The 26,679-nt window shown below is 47.9% G+C and overlaps 2 protein-coding genes across 3 annotated transcripts; both read left to right on the top strand.

The window, feature by feature from the left end:
• The first annotated feature begins 934 nt into the window (after positions 1-934).
• Positions 935-3,521, top strand: LOC127325702 (CSC1-like protein At4g35870). Its single transcript, XM_051352514.2, has one exon. The coding sequence runs from the start codon at positions 1,099-1,101 to the stop codon at positions 3,478-3,480; it is 2,382 nt and encodes a 793-aa protein (XP_051208474.1). The 5' UTR covers positions 935-1,098; the 3' UTR covers positions 3,481-3,521.
• Positions 3,522-6,654: 3,133 nt separating this feature from the next.
• On the top strand, positions 6,655-9,273 carry LOC127325661 (flavin-containing monooxygenase FMO GS-OX-like 5). 2 transcript variants are annotated; one of them, XR_007867329.2, is made up of 7 exons: positions 6,655-7,344; positions 7,801-7,871; positions 7,973-8,116; positions 8,211-8,293; positions 8,402-8,540; positions 8,674-8,852; positions 8,937-9,066. XR_007867329.2 is itself a non-coding variant. In XM_051352478.2 (7 exons), exons 1-7 carry the CDS (start codon positions 6,810-6,812, stop codon positions 9,114-9,116), a joined length of 1,326 nt encoding a protein of 441 aa, XP_051208438.1. In that variant the 5' UTR covers positions 6,665-6,809; the 3' UTR covers positions 9,117-9,273. The 2 variants fall into 2 exon arrangements, 1 of the variants encoding a protein (XP_051208438.1); XM_051352478.2 differs by having other exon boundaries at positions 6,665-7,344; positions 8,679-8,852; positions 8,937-9,273.
• The last annotated feature ends 17,406 nt before the right edge of the window (positions 9,274-26,679 follow it).

Genomic DNA, 26,679 nt, shown 5'->3' with positions numbered 1-26,679 from the left:
TGCAGGAATAGCATTCCTTATACACTGGATCCCTTGACATCGTTGTCAATGACATGCATTATACTTTTCAAACCTTGTAGACAACTTTTTATTAAGAGAAAGGTTGTATATATATTTATAATAAATGGTGTAATTCCACTCTTGTGGATATAATATTGGAAAAAAAGAACAACAACATTCCACGTCTTACGGTGAAATTGATTGTGTGCCATTTGATCCAACCATAAGAGTAAAATACATCAAAAGTAGTAGGATGAGGGGGTGTAGAGGAAAATGATGGAGTTGACCGGTTCCGTTCGTTGCTTACATGCAATAGAACCGATGTGTGATGGTTGCCCTATTGGCTTTAGAGGATAATGGTATTCATGAGTGGCAATATAGAGGCTGGAGCAATGGACTAAGAAGGCGAAATACACAAGCAAAGATTACGAGTTGTAGGGTAGGATATGGCGAGGTGGTCGATGAGATGAGTCCGACCGGCAGACCAGTGACATCCTCATCGATGGAGAGAGGAGCGAAAAAAAACTGACCAAATGGAAAACAATTCAGAAGCTGAATGAAGAGGGGCCTGCATTGTAAATTACTTATCACATAATTTTCTTAAACTAGGTAAATTCCAGCAGACCTTAATAATACTCTTTCGTTCCTTTTCGGTGAGACATTTTGGAAATAAATGTAGTACTTCTCCCTATTCATGTTAATATATGTAGTTGATAAATGCGTCTGCATTTGCATCTAGCCAAAGCTAAAGTAATTAATTTGGATTGAAGGAAGTATAGGGTAGTAATCAGGGTCATGATGAAACAAAGCTAAACTGAGTTGACAAGAAACGAATACGAGTCCTAGTCATGTTGCATGATGGTCTGCAAGTCCTTCGCCTCCAAGGATTACAAAACTTCACTTTTCTTCTTCTTCCCGGAAAAACAAAACAAAAAGCGAAAAAAACATTGCCCCTCGCCTCTCGGCCGTCCCCACCTTGCAGCGAGCCACCCCGACACGGCTCGCCCACCTCCCGTTGCCCGCCCGTCGGGATCTCGCGGCCTCGCCGGCGTACTCCCCGGCCAAACAAATCTAGGGTTTCGCCCCCCTCGCCGCGCGATGGGCCCGGCCGCGCCGGCGCCGGAGGCCTTGGAGCCGGAGGCGTGGTACGGCAACATCCAGTACCTCATCAACATCTCCGCCGTGGGCGCCTCCTCCTGCGTGCTCCTCTTCCTGCTCGTCAAGCTCCGCTTCGACCACCGCCGCGCCATCCCGGGCCCCTCCGCGCTCGCCGCCAAGCTGCTCGCCGTCTACCACGCCACGGCGCCGCAGATCGCGCTGCACTGCGGCGCGGACGCGGCGCAGTTCCTGCTCTTCGAGCGCGCCGCCTTCCTCGTCCTCGCCGCCGTCTCGCTCGCGGCCCTCGCCGCCGCGCTCCCGCTCAACCTCCTCGCCGGGGACGCCGCCATCGCCGACCAGTTCGCCGCCACCACCATCGCCCACATCCCCAGGGCCTCCCCGCTGCTCTGGCTCCACCTCCTCCTCGTCGCCGCCGTCGTCGCCATCGCGCACCTCGGGATCTCGCGCATGGAGGACGCCCTCCGCATCACCCGCTTCCGCGACGGCAACGGCAACCCCAGCGACCCCAACTCCAGCTCCGTCGCCGTCTTCACCGTCATGATCCAGGGCATCCCTAGGTCGCTCGCCGCCGACAGGTCCCCCCTCAAGGATTACTTCGACCACAAGTACCCTGGCAAGGTGTACCGCGTCATCGTGCCCTTCGACCTCTGCACCCTAGAGTACCTCGCCGAAGAGTGGGGGAACGTCCGTAACAAAATCTCCTGGCTCGAGGCAAGGATGGACGCCCGCAGCCTCTTCCACGAATTCGTGCACGACCAAACAACAGGGCAGCTGGAAGCGCATTGGTTCGTCAGGAGATGCAAAGAGCTGTGGGCGATGGCCGCGCAGAGGTTTGGATTTACCGACGATGAACGTCTAAGGAAGCTGCAGACCAGTAAGCTCGTGATCGGGAGCAAGCTGTCGGATTACAAGGAAGGGCGCGCCCCCGGTGCTGGCATAGCGTTCGTCGTGTTCAAGGACGTGTACACGGCGAACAAGGCCGTGAGGGATTTCCGGATGGAGAGGAAGAAGACGCCCATCGGCCGGTTCTTCCCGGTGATGGAGCTCCAGCTCGAGAGGAGCCGGTGGAGGGTGGAGAGGGCGCCTCCCGCGTCAGACATCTACTGGAATCACCTCGGGATGAGCAAGACCTCGCTAGCTCTGCGGCGGATCGCGGTCAACACCTGCCTCATTCTGATGCTCCTCTTCTTCAGCTCACCCTTGTCGATACTCAGCGGGATGCAGAACGCGGCGCGGATCATCAACGTGGAGGCTATGGATCAAGCCAAGTCGTGGATCGTTTGGCTTCAAGGCTCAAGCTGGTTCTGGACAATAATATTTCAGTTCCTGCCCAATGTCCTTATCTTCGTCAGCATGTATATTATCATCCCATCAGTACTGTCCTACTTCTCCAAGTTTGAGTTCCATCTCACAGTGTCGGGGGAACAGAGGGCTGCGTTGCTCAAGATGGTTTGCTTCTTCCTTGTCAATCTCATCTTGCTGCGTGCGCTGGTGGAATCGTCGCTTGAAAGTTGGATACTTAGCATGGGACGGTGCTATTTAGATGGTGCTGACTGCAAGCAGATTGAACATTACTTGAGCCCAACTTTTCTGTCAAGGTCTTCGCTTTCGTCCCTGGCGTTCTTGATCACGAGCGCCTTTCTGGGAATATCTTTTGATCTGCTGGCTCCGATCCCTTGGATAAAGCATATTATGAGGAAATTTAGAAAGAATGACATGATCCAGTTGGTGCCTGAAGAAAACGAGGAGAGCCAGTATATGCAGAACGGTGAAGAAACAAATGGTTTGATATCGCCTCTAATGTCTGAGAGAAGCGACAGCGACTTTCTGAATGGTATTGCAGGGCATGATCTTTCCATGTACCCAATAAACCGGAGCTTCCACATGCCAAAGCAGAAATTTGACTTTGCGCAGTACTACGCGTTCGACATCACAATATTTGCACTCACAATGATCTACTCGCTGTTCGCTCCGCTTGTGGTTCCAGTCGGTGCAGTATACTTTGGCTACCGGTACCTTGTGGACAAGTACAATTTCCTGTTCGTGTACAGAGTGAGAGGATTCCCTGCAGGCAATGATGGGAAGCTGATGGATAGGGTGCTGTGCATCATGCAGTTCTGCGTTATCTTCTTCCTTGCTGCAATGTTGCTCTTCTTCGCGGTCCAGGGTGATTCCATGAAGTTGCAGGCTATATGTACTCTTGGGTTGTTAGTGTTCTATAAGTTGCTTCCATCTGGAAGTGATCGATTCCAGCCATCCTTGCTAGAAGGAATGCAGACAGTTAACAGCTTTGTAGATGGTCCGACGGACTATGAAGTTTTTTCACAACCTGAACTGGATTGGAATCTGTATCAATCCTGAAGAGAAAACTCAAGGTCAATACACACTTGTTTCATTACAAAGTCTTCTAGTATCAGCGGAGCTTCTCATTGTACAGCTCTCATTTCTTTTGTACAGTTATGTAGATTAACTCCTTTATTTTCTAGCTACAACTGATTGTTTTGGAAATGACCAACACTTCAATTCAGATAATGAAGGCATTAAAATATCTGGAATTATTCTACATGATGATTTCATCATCTCTACATTATTTTTTCAATTGCCTACATCTAACACAAAAGCTCCAACCACAGCAGATATATATATGCTATATATCAATAGATTTGCTATGTCTCAGTCGATTCAGAATTTGTCTCAGTCACCCACAAAAAAGTGCTTCGGTTGCAGAGATTTCTCTGTGTTAGAAATATTCAATTTTATTTGATGACCAAAATTTCCCATTGTAAGCGAAATATGATTATGTTTGGAAGATTTACAACTTTTCTGATTTCTATGTTTGAGTTTGACCATGTGGTAATTTGCTGTGTATGTACCTTTATTTACCAGTTCTCTTGTATTGAGCTTTTGCGGCCATGGACACAGGAGTCCTGATAATTCTTTTCTTATTTGACATTTGTGATTAGGAGAGGGATGATATATGATACCGATACAATGTTTTGAGTCTTGATGATATGATTCAGTTTGACCAATCCTGGGGCATTCTGCACCTATTTTCTCCTTTTCTTCTCTTGCTTCAGTTTTTAGCTATAACAGTATTTTGATCATTGTACAGCTTCTGTACAGCCAGTCATGTAGCTTAACTCTCTTTTTTTTCTTGCTGGGGACTGTTTTTTTAATGATAAACACTTCAATCTAGACTCTAGAGCATGAAGGTTATAAGTTGTCAATCTAAAATTTTATTAGAAAATATGTTGCATTAATCTACTTGATAGTCATCATCTCTTTTGCAACTGCTTGTCTGCCTCCTGCTAACACAAAAGCCCCAACCGCAGCAGATATATCAATGCATGCCTTACTGTTGCCCTCATCTTTTCCTTGTTAGAATTTTTCGATTGTAAGACAAATTACTGTTACGTTTGTGAGTTAGAGAACTACTGTTAACACAGCTACTGTATGCACTGTGAGTTGTGCCAGTAAAAGTATGCAGTAACTCCTGAAGTTTTATTTTAGCTTCACAAACATTAGTACAATGTGCAACAAATAAAGGTTACTTATATATCAGATTCATTTTTGATATCCCAGTTCCAGGTTTCTAATTTCTTCCCCTTCCTAGCCATTTGGTAATTTGTGGTGCATGTATATTTACCGGTGTTCTTTTATCGATGCTTTTGCGGCCAAGAGTGATGATAATCTTATCTTATGACCTTTCTTTTTGTTAGTAGAAGCAGGAAAGATGTTATCAATTATATGATGTTTGGGTCTGATATTTTACACTGTTTGACCAATCTTGGCATTCTGCGTCAGTTTTTTTTCCTGTTTTTTTGTTTTGTTTTTCGCCTCGGTTTTGTTCTTGGTGGGTAAAAACAGCTGTTATGTTGGTCATGTTTCTTTCACCAAATGTGAATCCATCCAGAATGTCTTTGTTCCAGTTTGTCCATTATACTATGCTGATTGCAGTTCATTTCCAGATCTTCATGACCTATAGGATTCTGGCCAAACCGACCAGAACTTGAGATATCATTTGACATTTTTCTGGGTTTTTTTTTGGGTTCTGGTTGAAAAACATACTCTGCGTAAAACCCAATCTGTCCTCTAATCTGCTGCTCTCCAGAGTTTGGACCAAAACTCTGATTGGCGTTATGGAAATTAACTTGTTGCTGAGGGAATTGGCCCCATCCTCCATGTCATGTTGCCAGACACCTGTTTGATCACCGGCACCATTTCCATGACTTCCATAGCTGAAATCCCCTCCTGTCTGCAGGAGAGCAGGCCTAGGAGGACCGCGACATCTGCCATTCCATTCCGACTCGGTAGTTGTGCCCAGGTTTAGCATTTCGTTTCCGTGTTATTTTTCACACTTGATAGAGATTTCACAAATTTCGGCCAGACTTGAAGCCCAGTTTTTCAGAAAATAAAACACAGCCCACAACAATCGGATCGAGCACCTACCTGTCTTGGGCCTAGGACATCAACCACCTCTCTACAACCAAGTTTATGACTGAAACATGACTTTTACTTTTTGAAGTGGTAAGGTTGGATAAATTCAGATTTGAATGAAATTTTCGTCAGAAATTATAGATCAACAGGGAGAACCTCCCTGGTTCCATTGATTAAATCAACGAAACCAACAATAGGTTCAGAGTTTATTACCGTCAGAAATTATACATTCTCGCTTGTTACCGAAAACAGTTTATTTCGCGAAATTCAACCGGAATTTAAAGGATTTTTCCCTGGTTAATCCCACTGTTATTGGCACAACCTCCTCAAACAATCTCCCTTGTGTCGTCATGACCGCCTGACCGTAGGCCTGGTGTCTAACCACCGCCAATATATTAGCTTCATGACCCAACTCCTCTTCATTGGCCACTCTGTTTTAGCTGCTGTGAGCAGTCCAGGGTCAGTGAATCGATGCGGTACTTCCACCCACCCGCCGCGATACTGAACCCTATAAGGTGTGACATTTTTCCACTTCGGCTTGAGCAAATCCGATAAGAAGGAAGGCGTCTTCTGGAACATGTTGCCAACTTCTTCTCCTCCATTGGCGCCATGCCAACTAGGATCACCCATCCGCAATTGAAGGCCCCACTTTATATTAAATAAACAAGATCACGTCTCGCCACCTGCCTCAAGATTACTCAAAACCCGATCCTCACTATCGGTCGTATGGCGAAATGGATGGATCGAAACTCAAACTATACCCATCTTGCCGAATTTTGGACAAGAGAAACCCTAGGATCGTGGCCCGCCTTGCACCATCCCGATCCTCCCCTTGCGCAGGCAATGTCACCGTGAGAATCCATCCGAATCACGATAACGCTCGCCGGCGCGGATCAGGGTTCGCTGTCAAGTGACTTAACACAATGCAAACATGAGAAGGGTACGTGATTCCGGTTTAACAACCATCACTAGTCGTTGATGTGACATTTTAGTGTAATAGTAACATGTGACTATGTGAGGGGAGTTCGGTAGCCACTTTGCTTTTGTCCCATTGATCAACATTTGAGTCTGCTACCCCCACTACACATCCCAATTCCCAAATGCAACATAAAAAATGACGTACTAGCACAAGACTGAACTGAAAAATGTTACTATGGCCAACAACTCCACCTGAAGAAGACGCATACATACAGTACTCGACGACTAGAGCAGGAGACTTGGAAACTTTGTCTCCCGCCGCCTGAGCTCCTCCGATGCCACCACGATCGCTCCACGTCGCCGTGATCGGCGCGGGAGCCGCCGGCCTGGTGGCGGCACGTGAGCTGCGGCGCGAGGGCCACTGGCCCGTCGTCTTCGAGCGCGCCGCCGGCGTGGGCGGCACGTGGCTCTACGACCCGGCCGCCTCGGCCGACCTGCTCGGCGCCGGCGCCGTCCACTCGAGCGTCTACGCGTCCCTCCGCACCAACCTCTCCCGCGAGTGCTTTGGCTTCTCCGACTTCCCATTCATCGCCGATGAAGGCGTCGGCGACGGCGACCGGCGCAGGTTCCCCGGCCACCAGGAGGTGCTCCGCTACCTCCAGGAGTTCGCACGGCGGTTCGACCTTTACGGAATGGTCCGGCTCCGCACGGAGGTGGCCAGCGTCCGCAGGGAAGCTAGCGCAAGCTGGAGGGTGACGTCGCACTCGACCTCGGAGCTCGCAGGGGGCGGCGGACCAGTGGAGGAGGTGTTCGACGCCGTCGTCGTCTGCAACGGCCACTTCGTCACGCCTCGCGTCGCCAACATCGCGGGTAATCAAGAAACCCATAGACCCAAAATCGTTATTTGTCGTGTTTTACACCTAAGAACTAATACCAGTAAAATAAAGATACTCTCTTCGTTTATTAGTTGTTCATCGACTACTTTTGTCAATCAGGTTTATCATCTGAAGTTGAGAAAGTAATTCAGAATTGACGGCAAATTCTATTTAATAAAATAATCTTACAGGAGCTAAGGAAACTGGCAAATGATGCATTTTTGGACCAAATTCACACTAGCACAAAGGCATGTTTTCAAGTTTCAATTACGTGGACAATATCTGAAGTTCTAAACACGTATGAATAACTTGTTGAGAATCACAATTTTACCCAAATTGTTAGTTGTTGGTGGACTCGAAAATTCAATTTAGCCTCCGGGGGCATATGCTCCCTCTAGGCCTCTACCCTTCTTTCATGCTAGTGAGCTTAATTTAGCTATTTTGTGTGCAGGCATCGGTGGTTGGCCTGGGAAGCAGATGCATAGCCATAGCTACCGCGTGCCCGAAGCATTTCACGGCCAAGTGCGTAACTAATCAGTCAGCTTGAGCATAAATACTTATTAAGTAGGCAGATAATTTGACTTACAATATTAATTTTGCAACGTACTTGATATGGCGTCAAGGTTGTGGTGGTTGTAGGATATGCGACCAGTGGATTTGACATTTCGAGGGACGTCGCCGGTGTCGCCAGAGAGGTCCATGTTGCGGCTGCCACCTGCGTAGAAATGCAACGTACGGCACGTCCCAACCTATGGCTGCATCCCATGGTAGGAGCAGCAAGATCGATTGGTGTATATATATTTTTTCCGGAGATTTATAAATCATTGCAATTGGTGTTTGGAATGCATGGAACGTTTGCAGATCGAGCGTGCGGAGGCAGATGGTAGCGTCGTGTTCCAAGATGGCAATCGCGTCAAAGCTGATGCCATCATCCATTGTACAGGGTAAGTATGTACTAGAGTATTATATCTTTCTAATTCTGCCAACATACAGGCTCTGCTCGCTAATCTTCTTTATTTTGTGTGTCTTTGTTTGTCTTAATTACGTTTTAGATATAAATATAGCTACCCGTTCCTTGATGAGGAGGTTGTTGGTATCAGTGTGGACGACAACCGTGTGGGCCCGTTGTACAAGCATGTGTTCCCGCCACACTTGGCTCCCCACATCTCATTTATCGGACTGCCCTTCAGGGTAAGCTTAGTTTGATGCTTAATTATGCTCTTGGATAACTGAGACTCGAGCGTGTATGACTTCTATATACATGGATTAGCTTTGTGCTTAGATCCGACTAATACATTTATGCATATGAATTAACCTCCTTCAGTGCAGACTATCCTTTTTCCATTGTTCGAACTCCAAAGCAATTGGGTTGCTGGAATTTTGTCGGGAAGGATCGAGCTCCCGTCGCAAGAGAAGATGATGGAGGATGTGGCCGAATTTTACTCCAAGATGGAAGCTCGCGGTTGTCCGAAAAGACTCACTCATGACTTCGGAGCGTGCACGGTATGTCGCATAGATTCGTTATCATGTAACTAGATCGCTGATCCCCAATACATAATTTCTTTTTGATATTTGCTTTGAGTGCAGTTTGAGTATGAGGACTGGGTGGCGGAACAATGCGGGAAGGAGATGATGGAGGGGTGGAGGAAAGCAATGTACCTAGCGGCGAGGAAGAACATGGTAGATCGCCCGGAAAACTGGCGAGATGAATGGGAAGATGCCCACTTGTTGTCGGAGGCATACCAAGATTTAACCAAGTATTTCTAATTGGTCGATTTTGGGCAACGGAGTATTTACCTGGACTCCTTATAGACCTACTCAATATCTTGTCCATTATATTGGCCAACAAATTGTTCAAGAGGTCCTTTAATTTGCATACAAAATCAGAATGCGGAAAGTAATTAAAACACATATGGTAATATTCTATTGTTTCTCTCTCCCGCTTGTCATTGTTCCTATTGTTACTTATGTTACAAGTATGCATTATCAGTGACCAGATCCAAGTAAGTGCAAATGCTTCTGCATGTGTATGCATGTATGGCTGCATGCTTTCTCGATGGCATTGTCCTTCATTGTCATGCCATTATCGTAATACTTGTTAGTATGATCTAAGTAACTTAATTTTGGATATGACCTTATATGTTTTGCGATGTGTATGTTTAGATCGTACATGCTTGTTGTATCACATGTCTTATTAGTCCCAAATGGCAACCCTCATGTTGACAAACCAATATAAATCATTAGAAAGAGAGTGCCAAAAATGCTCGAATGAACAGACTGGCATATGCTCCTAGCACAATTCGGTTATCCCATTGTCTAAGAAAGAGGTGGGCCTTGCAACAATGGTGCCAAGTTTCTTAATTGAGGGGAAGAATACACATGACAATACATAACGCTTGGACCAATAATTGAATTATATATTCACACACCAGACCACAATCACATGGGAAGACAATTTCCCCTCGCCCAAACCGTCTCTCTCCAAGCTTTGTCTCACTTCGGTGACTTGATGGCCTCGATTAGTAGGGCGGGGAAGCGAGCAGCATCAACATTCTGGAGTGGTCAATGACGGTGGCTGGTGGTCCGTTTCTTTCGTGTGGCGATGGTGGAAGATGGTGCAAATGTCGGAGAAGTTTGCAAGACAATGATATGCACTACTTGTTGAAACATAATACATCATTATGTATAATAATCAATAATTTTAATACAAATTTTATTTTACCATAACACGAAGTTTTATTCATAAGGCATAACTTACATGTGCCAAAAGATCAAATATCTAAACACCTTGTGGTTCATCGGAATGAAGCACATAACACCTAACATAAATTAAACGATAGTGTCATTTGAAAATAATGTCATTATCAAGTTTGGATATTTTCCGATTTTTTAGTGTTTTATAAATATTCAATCTATTATCATCGCGATTACAATAACAATAGCTCATTCATATCCAATATGTGAACATAAAATACTTTATTCACAAGATTGACAACTTACTTGTCTCTCACTCATATAAATAATTGTCTTGTGAGATGCAAGGCATGCTATTAAGGTTCACACTCATGACGACTACAAATATTTATTCAAATCCAAATGATATATGTGGATGGAGGGTGGCGTGGGCCATCAACCATCTTGATTGCCATCAACACACATTGTCACCTCATCTCCTCCAAACAACTCTCAAACAGTAGTATGTTTCCCATTACGCATATTTGAGCCATAATCCATATAAACATTGGGGTATATATGTCATGATCTACAAAGATATTTGCCAAGACATTTAAGACTAAGTTCATAATTATTATGAGTTCAAGTTTTAATCAAATTATGAATGAGCTCCCACTTAAATCATCATCCCTAAGAAATTAAGCGATGACATGACCCCCATTCACTATACCTCCCCAGATCATCATGACAATTGGCATAGTTGCAAAGATGGACATCGAAATAGTGATCACATCATCCATTTGGCTCATGCTCGATCTTTCAATCTCTCATGCTCCGAGGCCATGTTTGCACATGCTAGGGTCGCTCAATTAATCTTAGTGTATTCGTTTTGCAACGAGTCCATATCTAGCACCCGATCGTCACGGCCTGCTTCATAACGGAGAACCTTCTTGGTGGTGTAAAGGGAGAACACTTTTATTGGTATTAAGTTTAGGGATCATCTTATTTAAAGCTACCATTGTGAAAACTTAACACTAGCAACTAAACAAAAATATGCCAAAGGTATGTACATGAAATGTATTAGGTGGCATCTTATGTGTGATTCATTTACGCGACTATATCTCCATCATGCCCTCTACCATGGCGCCCACTTCATACGATCGACCATCATGGTGATGGGCTATCACTACAACTTAGCAACAACAAGCACGAAACTACTTTACACCACGACCATATCATAGTACAAACCCCTTGCAACATAAATCTTGACGTCTCTACTTTTATCTCTTGCAAATTTTACGTGGGTGCTAGGGCTTTCATGAAAGAACCGTTCTTACCTACGAACATACAAACACAATACCGATTAAACAATTGTCTCTGTTACACCTTCTTTGGGGCCCTCCGAAGCAAATGACATTCCAACTAATGTAAGAGAGACATACACCGTACCCCATGCCGCATATGTGGTACAAGCCATATGTCAAGTACGAAACCAGTCTCACGTAAGTGTACGCATAAGGTCGGTTGAGGCCGCTTCATCGAACCATTCCGCGATATGAAAAAATGCACATGAGAGAGTAAGAATTATAGAATCGACGCCCACATTTTCCATGTATTCTATCCTTACAAGGATAGCTACGCATAGATCATCTCTGATACCACTGTTGGGAATCGTAGCATAAAACAAAACAATTCTAACTAGCGCATCCCATTTGCCCATATCTATCTAGGAGTAATGTTGTAACGATGAAGGTTTTCGTGATGTGCCCTCGTAAACCAAAAGCAAATAACGTTCCGCTAGAACGTGGATGATGTAGTCATACTCGTTGCCAACCTGAGGGTCGAGTGCAGTCCTCTTCGTATGACGTCAAGTGGTGCAAGTGAAACACCTCGTAGTTTCACACACGTACAGTGCTCAACGACACTACCGCATGCGATCCAGCAGAGTTGCAGAAGTAGATCTTTTAGATTCAGATCCCAACAACGCCCCTGCTTATTGGGTGGAGTGGACTCCCTCCGTGCGCAGCTCTTCGAGGAACTGCATGCGAGACAGAGAACTAGAGAGAGAGAGGAGGCACCCATAGGGGCTCTCCTTTTCCTCAAGGGGGATTGTGTACTTCCTCATCCCTTAAGCCTCCACCTTATATAGGGGGAGGGGGTGGCCGGCCAATCCTAGGGAAGGGGGCGGCTAGGCCAAGATGGACCTCATGCCTCCAAACCCTAATCCTAGCCGCCCACCAAATGGCCCATGTGGGGGGTCGGTCGACCCCTTAATGGGCTCCCCTCCTGGAGGAGCCCATTAAGGGTGGGCTTCCTTTTACTATTAAATAAATCAATACATTTAACATTAAACAATTAATTAATATATAATACATATTATTTAATCCCTGTTGATCCGAGACACCTCTCTATCTACTCCGAACATCCTTCGGATTCTCGCGGAACCCTTTCCAGTTCTCTTTCTTCATTCTCTGATGTTTCCAATGAATACAAAAGCATCTCAAGTTTCGTTGAACGCTTAAGCATGTTTCCTACGGTTTGAGAACTGCTCAGACATGACCGAGACGCTCTCCGATCAATGATCACCATGGGGTTCTGGAGAACCATAATGATCCATGTGTATTCTACGAATATAGAAAGTCGTTGAACCGCAAACGTCGAGTCCTATTCCCTTTGTTACTAGACTTGTCCGAGATGTGATCATCGGTATCATCCTACCTAGTTCGATCTCGTTACCGACAATACTATTCAACTCGTTCATATGTGATTCCATCCTCATGACCTAGTCATGTGTTGCAACTTGGTTACCGAGTGCTCCTAGAGTATCTTTCGTCACGCGTATGAACAAATCCAGCTCTTGACATATACGCCCAGTCTACCCCTTCGGAATACGTGAGATACACTTTTATGATCACCATGTTACAGTGTGATGGTTGGTGTAGTCATGGCAGCCGCTGGTGATAGCGATTAAATATGAACTCACGATCTAAGGATTAGGTTACTACACTTTCATGACTATCACAACAATGAACTTTGTGACTTCATCGTGTTGCAATACTTATATTGGGAATATTCATCATATCATTCACCCGGTGATATGAACCCATTGCCAATTGACGTACATGTACATGATTGGGAAACCTGAATCATTGGCTGATCAATAAGCTAGCATAAAGCTTGCTAGGAACCCTCGTTTGTTTACATACCACACATGTATCAATGTTTCTGATTGACATAGTTATAGCATGGCATGAAACTTACTATGAACTATTTAGATATTATAATAACACTCTTTACTATTTGCCTCTAGAGACTATCTCCAATAGGGATTTTAGTGTGAAGGATTTGTACAACTTTAGTGTTATTTTTTTGCTCCTTTCAACTCTCCATTACGAGTAGTTCGATTGAGAGATCATGAGCTTGTTACTCTTGGAGGGGTGACCTCCTAGTTGGCTTGCTGGTTGGTGCTCTAGTGATCTTCACGTGGAAGATTGTGAAGAGGCTTGAGCTTCTCCTTCGTGGAGGTTGTGAAGTGGTTGTGCATCCTGCCATCACCGGAGTGGAGGAAAAGCTAGCCATAAGGGAAATGTCTTTATCGTTCGTGGCATTGACTTGGAGAAGAAGGCGAGCATTTATGGCGTTCGGGAGACCTTTGTGATATCCCACATCTCTCCAACGTACCTCACTTCGTGTCAGGAAACACGGGAATACATCTTCTTCTCGGCGTACCTCAATTATCTCTATACCGAGTTTACATTCCTTGCGATAGTCATCAAGCTTGAAGTAATTATATCTTGCTATCATTTGTGTTACTTATATATTGTGACTTTTTAGCACTAGTTGTTGTTGGTGCACTTAGTTGATCCTAGCTTAGTTAAGTTTTGTGGCTGTAAAATAAATGTTAGTTTTATTCCACATTCTTACAAGACAAATTTATAATATTTTATAAAACACATATTCACCCCCCTCTAGGCGGCATCTCGTTCTTTCAGCGGGGCCAACCTAAAATGAGCTGGTTGCATTACCCGATGTGATGCAGCCACACTGGACGAGCTAATGCTGCACAAGCAGGTGAGGCAGCAACGATGGTACCTAGTGTTGCGAAGGGACGCAATCAGACATCTTTGTGGGGCCAACACAATGTCGGTGGAAATGCTCGGGAACTAGGAGCAGAGCATGGCTACGGACGACCATGGTGACGGTGCAGAATGAGACGCTCACAACACAGAATAGGGATGTCACATGCAAGGAAGCTGGGCTGGGCGCAAATGGTGGCAGGACCCAAGTAGGTGGGTGTTAGGACATGTACAATGGTAGAGAAGATATGCCTTCTCTTATCCAGCCACATCAGCTAGAGAAGGCATTAGATATACAACATACAATGCATCATCTCTTACAACCATCTCTAGCAATTAATATGAATAATTAAATTTTGGTAGGAAATTTGTTGCTAAGGGAAGCCATATGTGATTGAGAGTGGCTAATAAAATCTTAGCAGTATGATCCACTATTCTCGTCGAATACAAAATTAGTGTAAAATATTTCAGAGTGAAGACAATTTTGATCCACTATACTTGTGGGTTTCAACCTTTGCCTTCGAGGAGCGTAGGCCTCCTTCTCTAGGAGAATCAGATGAGGCAAGAGAAGGTGGTCGAGGAGAAGATGCTCATGAGATGATGGATCAAAATGGAGAATATTGAGAGATCACGAGGTGGAGATCTTGCGCTCAAGGTTGCTTTGGGGCAGCCCAAACATGGAAGGAGGTGGGCGAACCATCGAGGACGAGACATGATGACATCGCAACGTGGATTATGCTGCTTTTGTTTGTCCTATATATGTTAGTTTATATGTTAGTTCGTACTCTCGTGCCATGATTGGTCATGCATTTATGCCTCAAACGATGTTTGAAATTTTAATACCAATGTTTGAAATGATGCATTTTCAAATGCCATTATATTATTATGTGGTGTTGACTAGTAAAATGCTTGACTAATGATTTCACATTGGAGCTGGTATAGTTAATATGTGAGTAAAATACATGGGAGGTCACTGATACATGGTGTGTGGAGGCCTCGTCGCTGAAAGATCATATCTCATTTTATATGTAGTTTTGGTGTTGATGACAATGATAATACATGAACATTTCGGTTTATAAGATTTGTAGGTTATTACATTCTCTAGATGCTTAAAGAGTGAAGAGTATGCAAGATATCGGAAGAGAAAAGAAAGAAAAGAAGAAAGAAAGAAATGAGAAGGAGAAGAGAAAGAAGAAAGAAAGAAATAAGAAGAAGAAGAGAAAAGCAAAGCAAAGAGAAGAAGGAGCGGGGGCCTGGGCGGTACCGCCGGCCTGGCCACGGCCGGAGGCTCCGGCCATGGTACCGCCCATGGTACCGGTGGCGCGGGGGGCGTCTCAGTATTCTTCCAGGGGGGTTGGAGCCTCGGCGGTACCTCGGCCGGTACCCCGGCCGGAGGCTCCGCCCCCCCCCCCCCACCCCTCCCGGACCGAGCCCCTCTGCCACGTGGCCTCCTCCTGATGGGCGGGCGCGCGTCGCCTAGGGCGGTAGTACCGGCCCAAACTGGCCGGTACTACCGGCCACCCCTCTCCAACGGCTGCAACGGCTGTTTCAGCAGCCACTATTTAAAGCCTTCTTCTCCAATGTGCTAGGGTTGCTCATTCCCCCTCCAAAAAGGACATACACCATTGTTGAGCCACCAAGAACATCAAATCCATCGGATCTCCTCCCTCAACCACCCAAATCCCTTGTGCTTTGGAGAATCGAAGGAGAAGACCCCGATCTACATCCTCACCGAAGCGTTTTTCATTTCCCCCTCTTATGCTTGAGGGCCCCCTTGCTAGTGTTCCTCTTTGGATCCCTAGTGGTTGTTGTTGATGTATGCTTGTTGATTTGTTGTGTTGTTACAGATTTGGGAGCCTCCAATTTGGTTGTGGATGTGTGCCCCAAGAACCTTGTAAAGGCCCGGTTTCCGCCTCGAGGAAATCCCTTAGTGGAAGTGGGCTAGGCCTTCGTGGCGTTGCTCACAGGAGATCTGAGTGAAGCCTTCGTGGCTGTTGGTTTGGCTTGCGTAGCAACCACACTCCTCCAAACGTAGACGTACCTTCTTGCAAAGGAAGGGAACTACGGGAATCATCTCCGTGTCATCGCATGCTCCACTCTCGGTTACCTCTATCCCACTCTATCTCTTATATATTGCGTAGCTATATCTTGCCTAGTTAATAACCTTGTCATATAGGTAAATTCAATTAGTTGCATATCTAGAGAATTTACCTTTGTGTCAAGCCTAAATTGAAAAAGAACTAAAAATTGGTTAGCACCTATTCACCCCCCCCCTCTAGGTGCGGCATACGATCCTTTCAATTGGTATCAGAGCTTCGGCTCTTATTTCGGGCTTAACCGCCTAAGAGTATGCCGGACGAGGAGTCCTCGGAAGGGGCCGCCAAGATGGTCTCCGTGGAAGACTTCAATTCGTTGAAGTCCTCCGTGGAAGCCCAAATGGAAAGCATAAAAAAGATGATTGCCGAGCTTTTGGCTCCGGCCCTTCCCAAGGCTCCTAGTGTAGAGGTAAAAGACACGGGTGCGTTAGATGAGGGAGAGGCTTCGGACTTACCCTCATCTACCAAACCCGTGGAAGGTGATAACTTAAACACTATCAAATCCCCCATTGCATCTCCCAAGGGAACTAGTGAAAGTGAGAGCTACAATCGAGTACCTCCACCTTTCCAATCACCCGATATACCGGTTCCCCATCCTCATTTGAACATTCGGGGCGACCCACCTAAGTTTTCTATTGATAATTTCGATACTTGGCGATTTGAGTTCCGCTCTCATGTTTGTAGTGCCTCCAATGAATTATGGAGAATCATCTTGGAGGGCTTCAAGCCATACAACCCCGACAAGTTGACTAGAAGAGAAGCGGTTGATAGTCAACTCAACAACACCGCCTTGCACATGATTCAAACTAGTGTGGGGACAAAGGAATTGCATCGTGTCCGGAACTACACCACCGCCAAGGAAGCTTGGGATGGTTTGACCGCTAGTTGCATTGGAAGTGAGAGCACAAGGAGGAACAAGTATAATGCTCTCAAGAATAAAGCCGAAGGGTTCATGAGGCTACCGGATGAAGATCATGAAGACATGTATGGAAGACTTCTCACCGTTGCCGATGCCTTCCGGCTTATTGGTGCCACCCACATCAATGATTCTTGGATCAAGGAGAAGTACATTGAATGCATGATGCCATTTGTACCCATTGATGTCAAGACTCTTGTGGGAAGGGAATGCTATTCCTCTCTCACCTCTCAACAAGTCGTGCACGAGATGCAAGCTCTCAAGGTGCTTGAGGAAACCTCTCATGATTCTCGCAATCGTGCTCTTGGGATGGCAAAAGGTTCCAACCTTGCCTTGGTGGTCAACTCCGTTGAAGAAGTGGTTCCTCAAGAATCTTATAGGGCATCTTAGAGCATGACCTATCCGGAAGATTTGCAATGCCACTACCATGACCACATGGCCTTCCATGCAAAGTCATTTTGGATTGATCCGTCCAAGGCCAAGAAAGACAACATCAAGAGGAACAACAAAAGTGGGTTCACTAGCTTTGGTCCAAAGACAAGATCATGCTACAATTGTGATGACAAGCGCCACTTCATTGCCGAATGCCCCTATGAGAATAGAGAGCTTCATAATGGGAGGCTCATTCCCAAGGACAAGAGCAAAGACTCAAAGGGCAAATATTCAAAGCCCCTCAACAAGAAGTTCTACAACAACAAGACCAAGAAGGGCAAGAGGCCCTCAAGAGTTGTGCTAGTAACAAGGGAAGAATATTCTTCCGATGAAGTTGAAAGTTCTAGTGGTGATGAAGATGAAGAAAGCTCAAAGGAATTGGCCGCCATCGTCACCACCAACACACCCTCTTCATCTCTCTTTGAATCTCCCAATGAGAACCCTCATATCAAGAATGCACATTGCTTCATGGCAAGGTCCTCCTTGGACACACCTATTGTGCTATCAACTCAAGAAGAGTATACCTCCGGAGATGATGATGTTGATGATGAAGAAGATGCAACCTCTAATGGATTGGTCGCTCTTGCCTCCCTCTCCACTAACTCTTCATCACCAAGTGAATCCCCCAATGAGGTCATTCATGTGGAGGAAGAAAGTTGCCTTATGGCTAAATCCTCCGAGGTATCATCCCCTAACCCCTCTATGCCTAACTTATCTAGTGATCTAGGGGTTGATGATGCTAGTCTAAAAGTAAAACAAGAAATGCTAGAGTTTGATGATTTCATTCTTAACCTACAAGGTAACACTAAGAAGCATGTTTCAAGCCTCATGGTTCGTATAGCTCAACAAAGTGATATGCTTGAGAAAAAGGGTCAAATAGAGAGAGAAGACTCTCTTGAAATTCATGCTCTTAAAAATGCTCTTGAGGAAAGTCAAGAAACTATAGCTTCTCTTGAGGAGAGGCTAGAAACTCTTGAAGAGCCTCAAGATAAAATTAACAAGCTCACAAAAGCTAGAGATCTTGCTAGGGCTAAGTTTAAAGTGCTTAAAAAGGAAAAGGCCCAATTTGAGGTTGATCATGAGAAACTTGTGAAAGATCTAGATGAACTAGACAAAGCTCATAAAGCTTTGAAGAGTGAATACACTCTCTTATCCAAGTCTTATGAGCAACTTCAAATTAGGCTTGCCTCATATGATGTGCCTAGCTCCTCTACTTCTTCATGTGATCATGCAAATGTTATTGAGGAAAATGCTAGGTTGAAAGATGAACTTGCTAGGACCTCCTCTCCCCAAAGTAAACTTTCCTTGGATGATCTTTTGAGTAAGTGATACGTCTCCGACGTATCGATAATTTCCAATGTTCCATGCCACATTATTGATGTTATCTACATGTTTTATGCACACTTTATGTCATATTCGTGCATTTTCTGGAACTAACCTATTAACAAGATGCCGAAGTGCCAGTGTCGTCGTGGTGAACGAGCAGATGCCATAGGATGGCTTAGATTGGGGCCGAATGGACGCAAGAGGATTCGGGGGAGGGTTTGCGATCAGGTGGGAAGAGATTCCGGATGGTTTCCTCAAGAACTTGGCCAAGGCCAGAAGTTGAAGAAGAAAGACACAAGGAAGAACTCCCTCTAGATCACCATGTTCATAGATTCACACAAGTTACAGGCTCTGCCTTCCTACATACACGCGTACATACTTGCCCGTGAAGATGGGCTGCCCCCTCTCCTTATATAGGGGAGAGGGTGGCTTACACTGCAAGAAACCCTAATGGCATCTTTGACTGGACAAACTACTTTACAGAGTTACTGTACAAAGCTACTTTAACTGGCTACTGTACAAAGCTACTTTAATCATAGATGACACCGGGGCCTTCTTTTATCATAGAAGCTGACGTCCCCCGGCTTCTTTCTCCGTCACCTCTCTCTTTGGCGCCAGGGCTCTGAATAAAGTTACTTGGCGTAGCTCATCCTTGTCTTCTTGCTCTGAAGAGAATCTTTGACCAGTCCTGCCGACAGGCTCTCCTTTCCGGTATCTTTTATACCGGGTCCCGGCATACCCCTTTGGGGATACCGGCTTAGCCTTGCTCTCCCGGATTCCTTCTAGGCTTCCGGCAAGAACATTAAACCGGTATCTCGATGGCTCAAACCATCCGGTTTGGCATGCCTTTGGCATACCGGGGTTATCCCAACATTAGTCCCCGAAGGCTGGTATAGCACGGAGGATTTTATCCTCTGAGACCATGCCAGGTTTTCATCTTTCAAAGATACCGGTTTAGTCACGCCTCGCTTGAGCTTAGTTCCGGCACCTATACCCTTGTTCCTTTTCTTCTCTTTGCAAGGCTCGTTCCGGCATCTCTTTTTTCCGGCACCACGTGTCTCTGCTCCTTCCTCGGCGAAGTCGAGAATATATCGGGCCCCGCGCCTGTCAGTGACATGCGCACTGTAACTGACGCGCCAGTGCCCGCTGTCACATCGTTTCGACTCCCGCGCACGCATTTAATGCACCGCAGCGGATCCCACTACCTCTTCGGGATCCCGCGTGCGCCTCCGTGTGGCCTCCGTTTTCGCGCGTGTATCCGTTTCGCCACGTGGCGGCCTAAGGTGCGAATCGTCGCGGGCCGCGAGGCGAACCGCCGCCGCGGCCCAGCGGTTCGCTGCCCACTTTCTCTCTCTTATATAAGCACAACTCCCCATACCACTTCATCTTCTACGCAATCTCCTCCAACGAGCACAGAGAACCACGCCTCTGCGCCTCCGCCGCTCTCCCTCCGCCGTCGCCCGTTCAAGCTCCGGCGCCGGCGAACTTACGCCGCCCCTCCGCCGAACTTCGCCGTGCGGAGTTCTTTGGCAGCACCTTCCTCGCGTCCGCCGCATTTGTGCTTCTTCGCGAGCTTTTCCGCTTCGCCATCGACGGAGCTCGCCGGCGACCGCAGAGCCGCTCCACCGCCAGCAAACACTCCCCTCAGCGTCCGCGCCGCTCAAGGTTGGTATCAATTTTGCTTTACTCGCCGTTCGCTTGCTTTCCAGATCTTGAGCCTTTGGTGTTCTTATTTGCTCCTTTTCTTTGGTTTTCTTCTTACTCGTAGATCTTCACACGGGGTTGAAGTTTGGGATTCCTGTTTCTCCGCCCATCCTTGCGATGTCTGACGAGGATCTTCCTCTCGCATCCTCTTCTTCTCTTTCTCTCAAGCGCCGTAGACCTTCTCCCGGTGAATCTACGGCCTCGGATCCAATGGAAACCGATTCCGGCAACCAGCGGGAATCCGGTGACCCCAAGAGTCCGGCGGCCACCTAGAATCCGGTAGCTTTAGCCAAGCTTCCGGTAGCCAAGAGGCCGATGGCTCTGGTCAAGCCTCTAGCAGCTCCAGCCAATCTTCCGGCGAGGAGCCTTCCCCAACCACCCGCGGAGCCTGGATGGGCTCCTACGTTGCGAGTTTGAGATCGATTGGCTGTACCGGTCTCGGAGGATTCCGGAAGGAGTTGCCTGCCGGATTCGGATAACGAGATCGAACCGGATCCGGAAGACGACGAGCATGTTGTTTTTCTCGCTCACTTTGAGCGCGGCTTCGGCCTTCCCGCCTCTACTTTTTCCGGGATTTTCCGGATTTCTACGATCTCCAACCTCACCACCTTCCTGGCAACGCCCTTTTCTATCTTTCTTGTTATGCCACCTTCATGGAGGCTTACATCGGCATTCGTCCCACTCGTGAGACGTTTGCCCGTTTCTTCAATCTGCGGATCAACTCCGTCCAGGGCAAGGAGATCCCCAAGCCGAAGCCGCCCGTGCAGTGCGGCTCCTGCATCGTCGGCTCCCGCCAAGGGAGCACTTTTCTTAAGCTTTCCGGCCTCGAGTCTTGCCGCACCTGGCAAGGAACTTTCTTTTATGTGAAGAACACCGGCCGCGCTGATCGCATCAATCTTCCTCCATATCAAGCGGGGCCCCCCAGTAGAACCAACTGGAGCTACAACCCAAGGACGGAACACGCCGAAACCAACCGGGTAGTGCGTTTCTTGGCCTCTCTGAAGAAGGAGACCAACATCTGTTCTGACGATATCATCCGGACTTTCATATCGCGCCGGTGCTTCCTCAAGCGCGCCGCGCACATAGGATGAGCGAGATGTATGGCCCAGCGATCCTACCAAGATCACAGCCGCGCTCTCGGCAAGAAAGACGTTGTTCTCAAGGCCAAGCAGATTTGTCAAACTGCTATGCCTTTTGCGTGGGAATGGGGCCTCCTTCCCTCGGTTTCTCTAACCGTCCGACCCAAGAAGTAAGAGATTGCGCAATTTGGGGTTGTCTTTGCCGGTAAGTTTCTCGCTTTGCTAACCATCTTTTTACCTTGTTTCGGGCCGGGGACCGTTTCCCCTCTATCCGAGCAGAGCCGCGAGGACCTCTCCTAAGCGTGCCTTTGACTCCTTCGACCCGGATCCCTACATCTTTTGGAAGGATCTGAAGATGGGGAAGACTCCGGCTGCGCGCCTTGGCCGGGACCCGCCGGAGCCCACCGGAAATCCGGAGGAGCTGGTTGTGCTCGAGGTATTTTCTTTTCCGGCTTCTTATACTTTGCCATTATCGCTTTCTTGCGAATTGCTTCTTAGCCATATCCAACTCACTGATCCACGAGCGCGTGCCGCCCCTGCGCGCCGAGGCCGGCACTGAGTTTGTGGACAAACTCATGGCCCAGGGCCGAAGAACAAGCAGCCGGCATCTACCGCCGGCTCCAGCCATGCTCCTCCCTCCAAGCGCTTAGGACGGAGCCCGTGGGGAGAAAGAAGTGGGCGTGCGCCGCTACGGGCGCAAAACGATGCCAACCGCTTCCGGGTAATTTCATTTTCCGGCTTGCCTCCTTTTTGCTAAGTTCTTTTTCCGGTTGCTTCTTCTCAACCACTTGTCTTTTCTTTTTCTCAGCCCCGCTCTCAAGCTTGGCCCAAGGCCATCGGGCTCGAGGGATCCGCAAGGACCTCAACCCCTCCTCCTCGTTCAAGCCGGCACCATCCGGTGCCGGCTCACCTCTGCCTCCCTTTCGGGGGCACAACAAGTCGGGCGTGCGGCCCCTTCACTGTCGATCACCGCACGGAGGAGGATCTTTCCTTCCTCCCGGAACACCAAGACACCGGCGCCAGCAACACCGGCGCCGGAGAAGAAGAAGCTGCCGGGCGGGCGGAGCCTTTGCTCCTCCCGTCCTCGAAAGACAACCTCCGCGCCGGAATCTTCCGCGCCGGAAGGCTCCAAGACGGGTGACGCTCCTAGCGCTCCCCCTTCTCCACGCACCATCCTCATGCCTCCGCCTGAGGCTCCTCGCGCCCAGCCCTCCAAGGCCGCTCCTGGCGCGCCGCCGGCTAAGACTTCCGGGGCCTCTTCTACCGCGCCGCCGCCCAAGCCCTCCAAGCTCATCAAGGGGAAGGCGACGGCCTCCGCCGCCCCTTCGGGCGGCCAGCAGCCCTTGGTGCTGCACGTCTCCAAGGCTGCCAAAAGCGCCGGCATGAAGGCCACCGGCCTCCTCGGCCGCATTACGGAGTTCCGGCGCCAAGGCCGGGACTCGGGGCACCTCCTGCCGTATGCCCAAAAGTGGAACGCCGCGGACATCACTCCGGCGACCCGCGGCATGGGCAAGGATCGGCTGCCGGCACCTGATCCCGTCGGGGATCGGTGTTACGAGGAGCACTTCATGCGGCTCCGGCTGCCGTAAAAGAGCTTGACAGCGCGTGGTACGATTCCACGAACAATCCGACGGTATGTTCTATTAACTTTCAACCTTTGCCGGTTTCTTCGTTTCCGGTTCTGCTTTATCTTTTCCTTAGTTTCATGCCGGTTTCTCTCTTGTCTATCTTCCCTAGTCCCGAGTTTTGTGGTGAGAGCGCAGCTCTTAGCGCAAAACTTAACTTAAGTGTTTATCGCAAATCAGTCACTGCCAGTACACGAGTTTCGGTTTATACATGTGCTTCTTAACACATAATTTACCTTAGAAATGCGCAAAACCGGCACCGCCCGATCCCGAGTTTCGGGTTAAGAACTTGGTTCTTAGCACAAAATTTTACCTTATTTCTTCTTTTTCTTGAACAGGTCACCGCCGACACTCGGAAGGCCCTCTTCGAGGAGCTTTTATGGGAGCACCGGGAGCTCGCCGAGGCACATGACAAGTGCCAAGGTAAGTTTTTCGTTTCACCGGCATCTTTGCTACCGGAAACCTCTTTTCCTTGTGATATATACAATGTCTGTTCAACCGGGAACCCGGAAGCTTCCATCGATGCTCTCAAGGAGCAGCTCGCCACGGCCCAACGTACTATTTTTTCCTTTCTCCTTTGAACTGGGTGTCTTTTCAGGTTTACTAGTGTAGCCTTGCTAACACTCATTTTTCCGGTTACAGGGGAGAAGGATGAGCTCAGCCGGCAGCACCAGGAGGAGCTAAACGCCCTCAAGACCAGCTACCAGGAGCTCAAGTCTCAGTTGATTCAGCTGGGGCTTGACCACGCCAAGGCCCTCAAGGCCGCTGAAGTGACCGGCGGCCAAGTTGGACGAGGCTCTGGAGAATGCCCTGCAATGCCACCGTGGTGTTGCGGGCAGAGCTGGAGGAGATGACCAAGGCCCGGAAGGGTGCCGAGGAGAAGGCCGCGCGGGAGGAGGAGGGGCACAAGGAGTGCGATCAGCTGATCCTGCAGACCGACACACTTGCCCTCCGTAAGTTGTTTTCTTTTACACTTTGATTACTGCATACGAGCCTTTTTTCCTTCGACCCCATTTTTGTTTCCGCTATCTTTCCGTCCGGTCTCTCTTCTTCCGGATTCTTTTCTCTCCGGTCTCTTTTTCTTCCGGTCTCTTTTTCTTCCGGTCTCTTTTTCTTCCGGTCTCTTTTTCTTCCGGTCTCTTTTTCTTCCGGACTCTTTTCCTTAAGCTTTTTCTTTCTTTGCACAGGCCTCTTTCCGGACTCGCAGAGGTATGCCGTCAAGAAGGTCGACGCGCAGCGCAAGGACAAAGGCCAAGCGGATCTTACCGTGCCATGGACGCCCAAGGACCATCCGGTCGCGCTTAACGCGCGGGTGTCCCATATGCGCTGCATAGACCGCAATCTTTCGGACATCCCCGATGTAGCTACCCAGCTATACAGGACTTTATGGCACGGCGAGGAGGTGCCGGACACCTTCTCCCTCATCAACGACCGCCGAAAGGTGCCGGCAGGAGGATCCGCGAGTGGCGGTGCTCGCTGCCCGCGGCTGGAGCGGACTCCGCCCTCCGCGTCGCCTGCTCCTGGTACCCGGAGCTCAATACGGACGCCCTTACCGGCGTGCGCGAAGGCGCAGAAACGGATCTGGACCCGATCCTCTCCGCCAAGCGGCAGGATCGCGCGCACCGCATCGCGGAGTATGCCGACATGCGCACCTTCATCCCTCCCCCTCCGGCGTCACGGATTATCTCGACGAGGAGGAGGGTGAAGCCGAAGAAGAGGTCCTGGCGATGCTGGTGCCGGCGATGCTCCTCCGGAAGCCCTGCCGCATGATGATTTCCTTTGAAGTGTTTGCTCATTATATCTGTTGGTCCTGTTGCTTTAAGACAATATCTCGTTAAATTCTGCACCGGACTGCCGGGGCTTATGATGTAAAACATAAGTTTGCTTGTGGTTGTGCTACAACATTTCCTGCCGGTCAGGTATACCGGTAGCTAAGTACTGTTGAGTTTGGCGTAGCATATTTTGGGTTTGGTTCCGCTTTTATCCCGCACTGCAAAGATTTCTCAATTGCTTCCGCATCCAATTTGATGCATACTTGGTTCTTTTGCCTTGGCTCTGCCTGCCTTCTCTGGGCGTTCTTTGGCATATGAGCACAAGGTTCTTTCACCAAACAAGCATCTTCTTGAACTTAGAAATAACTTTGAAATTTTGCAAAAAACCGGTTTAACCGGGGTTAATTAAATTTTTCAGATTGTTCTTTCCTGCTCTCCCTTTTCGCAGTTCATGTGCTTATCCCCTACCGGTTTATCTTGCTTGCCATGAAGCCGGTTTGCGGACAGCAGAGTCGAAGACTCCGGTAGGATTTAGCACACTACTAAACCGGAAAGAAAAACATTCAATAAGCAACCGGTAAACTGAAAAAATAGACAAGTTACATGCAACTTAAGTTGGGGTAGTCCCGAGATTCACTCAAGGTTCCGGCATCTTTTATTCATAGCATATAAGGTACAAAAAGGAACTTCTTACACCACCACTTCAAGAGTAGAAAGGACGCAACAGAGCTACGTTCCATGGACGCTTGCTCTCCTCGCCGGACCTGTCCGCCTTTCCTTTCTTCCATTCCTGTGCATCTATCAAGTAGTATGCATCATTGTGAAGCACCTTGCTTACAATGAAGGGACCTTCCCATGGTGGCAAAAGCTTATGCCGGCCTTCAAAGGCGCTGCACCTGTGCTACAAGATCTCCTTCCCGGAAAACTCTTGGGTTAACCTTCCGGTTATGATAGCGTCTTAGGTTTTGCTGGTAAATGGCTGTTCTTGCCAAAGCCAGCTCTCTTGCTTCTTCTAGCAAGTCCACATCGTTTTCTCGGCCTCTTTGACCTCTTGCTCAAGATAGAGCTGTACCCTTGGTGAATCATGGATGATATCGGTTGGTATCACCGCTTCTGCTCCATAAACCATGAAGAAGGGAGTGTATCCGGTAGACCGGTTTGGAGTTGTTCTTATACTCCACAGTACTGATGGTAGCTCATCGAGCCAACATCCCTGACTTTTCCACCGCATCAATGAGTCTAGGCTTGATACCGGAAAGCACCAAGGCATTCATTCTTTCTACTTGGCCATTGCCCTGTGGATGTGCCATCGAGCACAAATCCAACCGGATGTTCTTTTCTTCACAGAACCTTTTGAACTCACCTTGAGCAAAGTTGGTTCCGTTATCGTTGATGATCTTTGTGCGGGTATCCATACCGCAAAATGACATCTTTCAAGAATTTCACAGCTGTATGCCCATCACACTTTGCGATAGGTTTTACTTCCAGCCACTTGGTGAACTTATCCACCATGACCAAGATGTGAGTCATGCTGCCTCTTGCAGTTTTGAATGGTCCAACCATGTCAAGGCACCAAACAGCGAATGGCCATGTTAGCGGTATTGTCTTTAAACCGGATGCTGGGGTATGGT

This window comes from Lolium perenne, chromosome 4 (genome assembly GCF_019359855.2).
Source record: "Lolium perenne isolate Kyuss_39 chromosome 4, Kyuss_2.0, whole genome shotgun sequence".
Lineage (NCBI taxonomy): Eukaryota > Viridiplantae > Streptophyta > Magnoliopsida > Poales > Poaceae > Lolium > Lolium perenne.
Note: the sequence above shows the minus strand (reverse complement) of the source record. Positions and strands in the feature narration are given on the sequence as shown.

What these genes read in the sequence shown, in the direction of transcription:
- LOC127325702 (XM_051352514.2), top strand. Translation starts at nt 1,099, where the DNA reads ATGGGCCCGGCCGCGCCGGCGCCGGAGGCCTTGGAGCCGGAGGCGTGG.
- LOC127325661 (XM_051352478.2), top strand. Translation starts at nt 6,810, where the DNA reads ATGCCACCACGATCGCTCCACGTCGCCGTGATCGGCGCGGGAGCCGCC. An exon ending in TCGCGTCGCCAACATCGCGG is followed by an intron (nt 7,345 to 7,800) that starts GTAATCAAGAAA and finishes TTTTGTGTGCAG; the next exon opens with GCATCGGTGGTTGGCCTGGG. An exon ending in TTATCGGACTGCCCTTCAGG is followed by an intron (nt 8,541 to 8,678) that starts GTAAGCTTAGTT and finishes CCTTCAGTGCAG; the next exon opens with ACTATCCTTTTTCCATTGTT.